The 11,387-nt window shown below is 43.5% G+C and overlaps 1 protein-coding gene across 1 annotated transcript in view; it reads right to left on the bottom strand.

Annotated features, from left to right (window-relative positions):
- Positions 1-11,387, bottom strand: part of LOC308077227 (cadherin-6-like) — an 88,787-nt gene that overhangs the window by 24,772 nt on the left and 52,628 nt on the right. The window contains exons 4-5 of the mRNA XM_080417845.1: positions 9,570-9,689; positions 3,565-3,732 (exon numbers count right to left, since the gene is read on the bottom strand). Of these exons, the coding sequence (XP_080273971.1) occupies positions 3,565-3,732; positions 9,570-9,689 (288 nt within the window). The remainder of the gene's footprint in view (positions 1-3,564; positions 3,733-9,569; positions 9,690-11,387) is intronic.

Here is an 11,387-nt window from a genome sequence, read left to right as displayed (position 1 = left end):
GTGCATAACCCTATATAAGCAACCATAACTTGAAAAAAACCAAACTTTGGTTTTTTTCAAGTTATGGTTTCGTCCATCATAGAGAGTGTTTCAATAAATGTATTTATCTTTTGTACATGATTGGTTGACTCCATTCAGTATTGTGATTAGCTAGCAAGACACCGCCCACTTCACACAGGGTGTGATTTTTTACTCCTAACTGAAACCTGGACTCATCCTGGTGATTGCACTCCCTTCTCTGAACTTCTCCCCCCCAACTGCTCTTTCCTTAGCTCTCCCCGGGCCACCGGCACTGGTGGAGGTTTAGCTTCTGTTTTTAAAACAACCCTCCCATGTCGTCTAACACAACAAGAGGTCCATTACACTAGTTTTGAACTACAGCTATTCGAGGTGAACCTATTACCCCCCGTACTCTGTGCTTTGATATATCGCCCCCCAAAGTATCATAAGGATTTCATTAATGATTTTGGTGACCTCCTATCTACCATCATGATAAAATATGATCACATCCTGATCTGTGGTGATCTGAATGTCCATGTCTGCTGCGAGTCCCGCCCCCTCGTCAAGGACTTCTTAAATCTTCTGGATTCTTTTAATCTCACTCTGTCCGTAACTGGCCCAACCCATGAAAAGGGACACACATTGGACCTTCTGATAACATCTGGCCTAACTATTTCTGTCCTTGATGTGTTTCACGTGCCCTGTATATCTGACCACTCTACCATTGTTTTCTCTATCTCAACACCCTGCTTAGTAATAAACCCTGCCCCCCCCGCACGTCACACCTGAGCCATAAACCCATCAACTGCATCACAGTTTTCCCTGGTGTTCAGTGACTCTATGGCCAATGAGCCAGCGCTGAGCACAACATGTGTGATCAGTGCAGACTCACTTCTGACCATGTTTAACACAACATGCACCAACATCCTTAATTCCGTCGCTCCTCTCAGGCTCAAACGTACCAAGACACAAAATGAGCCATGGCTTAATGACTCGACCCGCGCCCTCCGTTGTACATGTAGGCGTGCTGAAAGAAAATGGCGTAAAGACAAACTACACGTCTCCCTAGACATCCTACGTATGTCCCTCTCTGATTACCAGAGGGCAGTGAAATCTGCCAAAATTGATTTCATTTCCAATTTAGTCACTATGAACAGCAATAAACCCCAGGTCCTTTTTAACATTTTTAACTCCCTCACAAACCCCCGTGCCGCCTCCTCTGTTGTCCCATCACTGCTGCTTTGTGAACAATTTCAAAGATTTTTTACTGATCGCATCACTGACCTTCGCTCAGTGCATTCTTCCACTGCCCTTGACCCTCCCACTCCCCTGTGCCATGTCACTGCCACCCTCACACATTTTGAGCCAGTGTCTCTATCCACACTCACTGATGTGGTCATGCACCTAAGGCCTACAAATTGCTTGAATGACTGCATTCCATCTCGGCTTTTTAAGGAAGTCTTTGACACTGTTGGCCCAAGTGTGCTACTCATAATTAATTCCTCTCTCCTCACTGGTTGCGTCCCTGTTGCCCTGAAACATGCTGTTGTTCACCCAATCCTAAAAAAGAAAAACCTTGATACTTCTACCTTCTCTAATTTCAGGCCAATCTCTAACCTTCCATTTCTCTCAAAAGTTTTGGAGAAAGTCATTTATACCCAGCTACAGTCATTCCTAATCACAAACGGCCTTCATGAAAAGTTTCAGTCTGGCTTTAAACCTGGCCATAGCACTGAATCTGCTCTCTTGAGAGTTTTTAACGATTTGCTTTTAACTGCTGACTCTGGAAGCTCCTCAGTCCTGGTCCTCCTGGACCTTTCATCTGCCTTCGACACTGTAGATTATGCCATTTTACTATCACGACTAGAACATCACGTAGGTATATCTGGCACTGCCCTGGCCTGGTTTAAGTCTTACCTTGCAGACAGAAGTTTCTCTGTCCAATTAGGTGACTTTTCATCTCCTGTGGCCCCCCTCACGTCTGGAGTCCCCCAAGGCTCTATCCTTGGCCCCATTCTGTTTCTTCTATACATGTTGCCATTAGGGTCAATTTTCACCAAACACAACATTCCTTTCCATTGTTACGCTGACGATGTCCAAATATACTTACCCCTCACTACCAATGCCCAAAACTCACTTAAATGCTTACAGGACTGCATGGACGATATCAAAATATGGATGGACACAAATTTTTTAAACCTCAATGAAAATAAAACAGAAGTCATATTCTTTGGCCATAATACTGCTCCATCCACCAACAACATCCTGGGTTCCCTCAGCACAAACATCCGTTCCTCTGTCAAAAACCTCGGTGTCACCTTTGACAGTACCTTCACCTTTAACAAACATATTAGTTCCGTCATTAAAAGCAGTTTTTTCCAATTACGCCTGTTAGCGAAAGTCAAACCATATCTTCCACCCAAACAACTGGAGATGGCAATCCATGCTTTCATATCTTCTCGACTAGATTATTGCAACTCCCTACTCTCCGGTATCGATCAGTCCTCACTCAGGCGCCTGCAGCTGGTGCAAAATGCGGCTGCTCGCCTCCTCACTGGTACAAAAAAGCGAGAGCACATAACCCCAGTTTTAGCAGCCCTCCACTGGCTCCCTGTCAATTTTAGAATAGATTTTAAGCTTCTTTTATTCACCTACAAATCTCTGCATGGCCTAGCCCCCTTATACCTGTCTGAACTTTTGGAGCCCTATATGCCAGAGAGAGCGCTGAGGTCAGCAAACCAGTTGCTCTTAGTGGTTCCCATAACCGGGCTGAGGAGTAGGGGTGACCGCGCCTTTGCTGCTGCTGCTCCCAGGCTCTGGAATAGCTTGCCCTTCTATATTAGAAGTGCCAATTCTATTGAGGCTTTTAAATCCCTTCTTAAAACACACTTTTATTCTTTAGCTTTTAATCACATTTGAGTTCATGTCTTGATCTCTTGTTGTATGTGATGTGTGACTTTGATGTTGTCTCACTCACATACTTTCCTGTTTGATGTTTTTCTGTCTCTCCATGTACAGCACTTTGGTTCAGTTTCGATTGTTGTAAATGTGCTTTATAAATAAAGTTTGATTTGATTTGATTTGATTTGATACTGACATGATACTGACCATGACACTGACATGATACTGACATGATACTGACCATGACACTGACATGATACTGACATGATACTGACATGATACTGACCATGACACTGACATGATACTGTCATGATACTGACATGATACTGACCATGACACTGACATGATACTGACCATGATACTGACCATGATACTGGCCATGATACTGTGTGTGCGTGCATCCGTCCGTCCGTCCGTGCGTGTGTGTGTGCGTGTGCGCGTCCTTGCGTGCAGGCGTGTGTGTGTCCGTGCGTATGTGTGCGTGTGTAAGCATTAGTTTGCTTGAGCCACTGACACTTATGTATGATACTGGGTGTGAAAGACTATTTTCAGTCAAGTGACAAGCATTATTTTTGCAATAGTTTTGCACTTAGAGTTGGTCAGTGTGTGCACAGCTGCGTGCAGCCTGTGTTCCTGATTGCATTTCCAAGAAGCTATACTCACTCTTGGCGAAGCGCGGCGGGTTGTCGTTGACGTCTGACAGAGTGATGCTGACCGTGGTGGTCCCTGAGAGCCCCCCCATCTGTCCAGCCATGTCTTTAGCCTGGATGACAACCTGGTAGTTCTCCTTCACCTCCCTGTCCATGCCGGGCAGGGCCGTCTTGATCAAACCTGAGGAGAGCAGGACACCATTGGACAACAGATTCAACACGCACCAATTTAGGTCACGCTCTCATCTGGAGGGATACAGCATGTAGTGTCATGTAATAGTAGTGTCACGGTTTCTACTTCTCCCCTCCCCAGAGTCTTGAGAGCCCTGTCATCTGAGAATTGTGTCATCTGTGAGGTCCACCTGTGCCTGGTTAGCGTAACGATTCTCAGTCCATAAAGACTCAAGCTTTGTGTTCTGTCATTGCTCAATTTTAAGTTTGGGTGTCAGGTTTTCTGTTGTAGTATGTTTGGTTGGTTGGATCCGGGGTAAGTCCCTGAGACACACTAGCATCATGTCCAGGGGGTATACTTGTATATTAAGCTGCCTCGCGGCTCACAGAAACAGGAGATAGGCTCCAGCCTTATGGGCCACATGGCTCGGCAAGGCTTACCTACTTACTTGATTATGTTTGTTGGAGTTGTGCTTCAGTCGTTCCTGTGTGTGTGTTCTGTGAAGATTGTATTGTAAGTTATGTGTCGTGGGTCTAGTTTGAGTTGACCCTGAAAGTAAAATCCAGCTATCCATGAACTCCCAGCACTGAAGGCTACAACTGAGTCATCTTGTACTCAGCGGAGCTTCTCCGAGCTGCGAAACGCTTTTTTCGTCGCAGAGACTTTTTTCTTTTCTTTTAACAACTTGACGCTTCAAGCGGTCCCGTCCTTACACAGTGACCCTGAAACCACGTCCCTACTAGGGCTGCATCTAACGATTATTTTCATAATCAAATAATCGGGCGATTATCGAAACGATGAATCGGATTATGGCACTTTTTTGGCAATTACCTTTACAATTTTAGCTTAAAGTTGTTTTAGAGAGAGATAGTATCATCATGCGTTTTGAGGCCCATTTTTCCAGGTGCGTAAATCTCCGGATGCATTTCAACATTCAGTGTGCTCTTTAGAGTCGAGACTCAGGCAGGTAGGAGAACTGTTTGTTTCTTTTCTCCTATGTTCTGACATGCTGAATCTCCGGAGACAGGACAGAAGAGAGACCGAAGTGATAATTGGCTGCAAATTCAAAAGGTGTGATCCATCAGCTGTCATTGTCTGCCTCCTGACGAACTACATTTTTACCAGCTTGCAAAGCACGCTGGTCTAAGAAGAGACTGAGTCTAGTCAACACTTTCTCTACACTTTTTCATCATTGGCTGACCTTTAAGCCAATGGGGATACTTTCCCATACTCTGAACGGACGGTCTCGTCCTCCCAAGCTATGGTACTAGACACGCCTCTCGCCTCTATGGCAGTGTTGCCAGATTCTGCGAGAGAAATAAGCAACAGGTCTAAGCCAATGGGGAGCCACTAGCAGTTTTGCCAGATTCTGCGAGACAAATCAGAGAAAACAGAAAGCAAGCTGGTATACATGACTGAGTCATGTCTTGTTTTGTTTTTTTACAGATTTGGGTGATGATGAGTATTAAAAAATATAACAATGAAAGAGAGGGCGAAAAATAGGGAGACAATAGAAATAGAGAAAAACCCTCACTGCAGTGTGGCAGGAACAAAACATTTTTCTTCACCGTTTTTCTTTCTCTTTCTCAACGTGCAATTTCAGTGAAGGAAGACAAACACAACATGGTTGTTGCACTGTCAGTGTAGAGAGACACTGGGACACAGCATTCAATCTCTCCTTTCTCACAATCTCTCTATCTGCCAATCTATCTGCCTAGCGTTCCATCAACCCTCTACGTATCTTGCTCACTCTCACTCTCACTCCCACTGTTATTGTTGCTTACTGACTGCAAGACATACGCACGCCATGCATGCACGCACGTGCACACGCACATGCGCGTGCATCTGTACATGCAAGAGACAGGCCTGGTACAGAGACAAAGCCTGCTTATAATGTAATGTCCAGGAATGCCTTTGTGCGAGATGGGATGTCAGCTTACAAAATGCGTCTGGGATAAACAATATTACCACTAATCCTTTTTGCTAATCTGCAAATGGAAGAAAAGCCAGAACAAGCGGGATGTGTTCCAAAGCACCTATTAATGATTGAAAACGAACAAACAGGATATAGGATATTACAGGGGATGGGGCTGGTTGGTGATTTTCACTCTGTGTTCCACAAATCTCTCATCTCTCAGACAGACAGACAGACAGACAGACATATAGGGAAGTACTGGAACAAAAATTCAGCCACGCACGCACACGCACACACTCACACTCACACGCACACACACACATACAGTATACACACATACAGACACGCACGCACGCACATACAGGCACGCACACGCACACGTGCACACGCGCACACACACACACACACACACACACACACACACACACACACACACACACACACACACACACACATACACACACACACACACACACACACACACACACACACACACACACACACACACACACACACACACACACACACACACAGACACACAGACAGACAATTTAAGCACTTAGCAGACACTCTTATCCAGAGTGTCTTACAAGTGCAAATTGAGAGTAAACAGAGTATAAGCATGAAACCTAGTAGTCAACAAAGGCAAAGGACAGGGTAAATAGATACATAGAGTGCAAAGAGAATAATGTAGTGCTTCAAATAAATTTGCATATCAGCTAAATATCAACCTGGAATCCACAACATTTGTGGTCAGGCAAAACAGACAGGCAGACACTTTTCTAGACGGCTCACCCCCAAGGTGCCACGCCATAAAAAACATAGTGTATCCTTATACTGCAGTGTTCAGAACACTGCTTTATCAAGAGGCCACCAATGGAGCTTCTGGTGAATGGAAAAGTGATTGTTGAGGTTACAATGAGACCACACTATGTCTTCGCAACAGCTCAGAGAAGGGGTGACATAATGGGGAGACAGCATTCTAGCGGGTTAATATTTATTTTCCAGATAATGTCAAGACAGGTGGCCACTGCAGGAACTTCCTGCTCAAAGTTAAGTTCCAGATTTGGCCTTATGACAGCATCTGTGCCTCTAGTGTTAAATCAGCCACCCTGCAGTCCACTTTTGTGGGGACTATGGTTGGTGTAGCTGTAGCAGTTTCAGCTGAGCTGTGTAGTTTCCTATGATTGTTCTAAGTTCCTTAGGGGACATACATGCATACGTACGTATGTGCATGGGTGCGTACATAAATACATAGGCACGCACGCACACACACACACACACACACACACACACACACACACACACACACACACACACACACACACACACACACACACACACACACACACACACACACACACACACACACACACACTGCAGTTCTAGAAAGCTTCAGTGCCACACCATGAAAAAAGTTTTTAATTTAAAAGTTTTTACCTTGTTCTTTCAACAAGGTAAGTGCTGTGTGCAAGACAAATGGAGCGAGACGACAGGATACAGTACGAAGTAAATAAAAACAGACTACGGCCACTAGTTTGAGGGTGGTAAATGTTAATTGGCAGTACAATTGACGGGTTTGACAGCCTAATCGGCACAGTTTGCTCCAATGGTGAAAAATAAGGGCTTAATGAGAAGGAACAACCCACCACAAGAACACTGACTTTTCATTGTATTTTATTTTCATGGCCTTTTATTTACGGTCTGCGGATCCCACCCAGTGTATGTGGTTCTCTAAATAAAGGGGAGGAGGTATGTAATGTTTATTTGATGGGTAGATATGGCTGTCATCTGCGAAATGTTTGCCCCCCCACCCTCAAACACACTGATTATGGAGGAGAGGTTATATTTGATTTGATGTGGGAGTATAATCCCCGACTGAAAGGCACCTTAGTTTTAGCCTCAATTACAACCCCAATTGTTGTAAGCCTGGGAAACGTTTAGACTGTCAAGACCGAGACCAAAAGAATTTGAATCCCAATCAAGTCCATGACCAAATAATTCTGTTTTTCAAAAGGAACACGAGCAAAATACGAATTGATACACATTACTTACAGAAGACAACCCTTTTCTCTGAAACACTGTGATTATACGTGACCAAAGAAGGGTTTTATTCTCCATTTTTGCATTCGAAGAAAATCAGAGCTATACTATGAGGTGTATCACTCGTGTAGATTGACTCAACTACCTATTATATAATCAAGGTGAATGTAAAACCTGCAAAGAGAAACATTCACATTGAAAGAGAAAACATACTCAGTCTCTCCTTCAATTCATTCACTAATCACTGGTCAAAAGCATCCTAGACATCGCATCTGAATGCTGCTAGCTTAAGCAAATATGGCCATTTGTATTTGTTGATGACATAAATTCATGTGTTAAAGGGACACTTCACCCAAAAGAAACTTTGTTTCAATGGATTAGTCACCCCATGGAGACTTGAATTCATGGATATTTTTTAGTTTTTGTCTCATTCCTAAGACAATAATTTGATGACCAGCGGACCGGTAGGCAGCGGTTCCGGTAGGAGACACAACGAGTCGTTGTGTCTCCTACCGGAACCGCTGCCGGTCATCAAATTATTGTCTTAGGAATGAGACATGGGGTGACAAATCCATTGAAACAAAGTTTTTTTGGGTGAAGTGTCCCTTTAATATTCTATGCTCTGTTGATGAATTGAATACATAGAACCACAATGGAAACAAGTCCCCAGGACTTTTTCGTGTAAGCCTTGATAGCCGGTGTGTTTTACTGTTACCTCCGTGCTGTTTCCTTTTTTGACTAATAAAGTATTCAATCAATCAAGCATGAGCGAGGTGAGGCATTCCTTCCATTGTCTCTATGCTTTGTCTCAGAGAGCTATGCCAGCGGGCTGCTCCACCGCTTCCTGCATCACTCATTCAGATTGGAAGAAGAAAACGGACACTTTCGTTTACAAACCCGGTCATTTTAACATGATTTTGTGAGTTAAAACATTTCTCTTTGGACCTGACACGACAGACGAACCAAGGGAATAATATTGCAATTCTTCCTTCTGTGACGGTTATCTGCTCTCTTGTAAAAAAAAGTGAATGCCTGCTGGGATAGTTTGGTGTCTGCCATGGCTGGTCACATATTTTACTGACTTTGGAAAGGCTCTCAATTTGGTATAATAGGAAAGAAGTGTCATACAGCTTACTACTGTTACTGATTATGAGAATTAGACCGAGACCGCCCTCGAGTACTACAGTCCTGACAACCTACCCCAATTTAGGAGTTAGGAGACAAGATTCACCGACTTCCTTCTACAGCAGTGATTCCCTTGAGCCCACTGTTGGGCCGTGAAGATTTTGCGAGCGGCCCCCAAATAACTGCCATAACACCACCATTTTAATGATAATATAACATTAACATAAAAAAAAACATCTCTTTAAAACCTTAACAAATTAGTTTGAACACATTACCCGCCAAGAGCGCATAAATGCGTTCTATTATCAAAATTATTATTATTTTTTATTCCACAAAGGCCGCTCTAACACAGCTTTGGAATGGTCCCTCGTCACTCAGAGAAGAAGTAGTCGGATGTGACGTAATTCCAAAAAAACAGACATCCATTCAGCCCAACTATGGGATTTTTAGAAAAACACTCCTAACTCAGTTTCTTTTTTTTTGCATTGAAAACCACCCGTTTTCAACGGGCCATATCCCCAAAATGGCTGCTCGTGGTTGGAATGTTATTGTCCCAGTGGATACACGGATCCCTTCGCCTACCCATAGGGACTTTTTTTTTTTTTTTTTTACACAACGCGGCTTCCACGGCGTTTCAACGATCGTCTATTCAAGGTAATTACACTGGCAAGGGGATAAAAACGATGTTTAAATATCAAGGCAGGTAATGTGTTAATTGTGACACAGATAAATACAGACTTAAGAGTACACATTGGACACTGACCCGTCTCAGGATCCACAGAGAAGTAAGGCTGGCCCTCCAAGATGCTGTAGACCACCCTGGCACTGTTCCCGTACGTGGAGTCATCTGCGTCCACGGCCGTCACTTGGATAACAGCGGTGCCTGGCAGAGAGTGGCAGGAAGGAGAGAGAAGAGAGGACAAATGGCGGCAGATTAGATCAGCTCTTTGATTTTGTTGAAAACTACCAGCTGGGGATAATTGGTTAAGTTGGCGCACCTTCTGATGGGGTGTCAGATCACCTTGTATCCATGCTCACTCATGCTTTAAAAGCTAAACAAATAAGTAGGATAAAAAAAGGTGATCAATAATTTCTTGTCACGTCACATTACCTAAGGTGATATCTGCCAGCATCAGGGCACTTAGCCTCATAGTTGATTGATTTGTGCGGGTAATCGATGAGTCCTAATGTATTTTTCTAAGTATATCTCCCTCCTTCTCTCCCTAAACACTGGAGCTGGCGCTGAAATGCTGCTGGTGCTTTGCAACCCCCAAGAAACCTATTAGTGCATTTGTAGATCTGGAGGGCCTAGCAAGGCTAATATCTGATCACGGGTGAACGGCTGTGAACCATTTCCTCGTTCCAGAGGAATGGGGCTGATCGAGGCATCTATTTTAGCAGAGAGCAAAAAGTGTGGGTAGCCAAGTACTACCTCCCAAATGGCGCCTTGCGGGGCCAATCGTTGCCTCATTACATGCGTAAGGAAATTAATTGACTAGAAATATTTAATGGCAGAGTGGTATAAATATAGAATTGTGCAATACAATGGGGATAATGACCCCATGAAACTTTTGCTAATTTGATGTCAAGGCAAGATCCCGCAAGGGAGGAATACTGCAGTTTCTTTCTTACTAAAAAAGCAGGGAGTGTTGAGTTGAGTATCAGGGAGAGAGAGAGAGAGAGAGAGAGAGAGAGAGAGAGAGAGAGAGAGAGAGAGAGAGAGAGAGAGAGAGAGAGAGAGAGAGAGAGATCTGTCTGATTTGTAGTACTGCCTGACACAAAAGTGACAGTTCTGGTGAGAATTCTTGAGCAGGTTCACCCAATCTTGATCACTGCATATCTTTAACTAGGGAATTCAACTCCCAAAAGGCTTTTTTTTTTACATAGCAGCTTCCTGAGAGAAAACAACAACTAAAGAAAAAGCATATCAGATCTCATTGCTGCCTTTAAGCTGTTGAAGAAAATAAAATGTTTCTGACAATCAAAACAAGAATAAACATGATTTTTTTTGGTTATCATTATTATTATTATTATTATTATTATTATTGGGAGCTAAATGCCATGAAAATAATTGTTCAGTTTTCACACAAACAGCTGCAACGTTACTGTATGTTATACTGCCTAGATGCACAATATCTATCTTTATCCGTGTCACCCTGGATGCCCTGTCTGCGATGTCATTACAAATATTGTTTTGTCATTAACACTGTGGTACGTACGCATGCGCAACAGTCGCATGATGCAAAAGTAAGGCAAACGTTAAGCTATCTATTTTGTCCCATGTTAATTCCCCTCGAGTGATATTGCAGCTTTATAAGTGTAATGTAATATTTTAAATGAGATGGCAGGGATTTGAAGCCTCCTCTAATCTGCTGAATCCCTGACGCCACCTTCCTTTCACCCCTTCAAAGATGAGCCCCGTTTTACAGTAAGCATAGTGCATTATATTGCTATCGTGTTGATCATGGACTTTAGATCGTGGGATTAGCATTAACGACACGGTGTCATGCTGACACAACCGGAGCATGGATTACCCCTATAATCACCCTTATCGTTGCTGGCTGAGTGTTAAAAGCTCAGC

Source organism: Gymnoscopelus braueri (assembly GCF_963280865.1).
Source record: "Gymnoscopelus braueri genome assembly, chromosome: 21".
NCBI lineage: Eukaryota > Metazoa > Chordata > Actinopteri > Myctophiformes > Myctophidae > Gymnoscopelus > Gymnoscopelus braueri.
The sequence above is the reverse complement of the archived record's forward strand: the minus strand, read 5'-3'. Positions and strand labels throughout refer to the sequence as shown.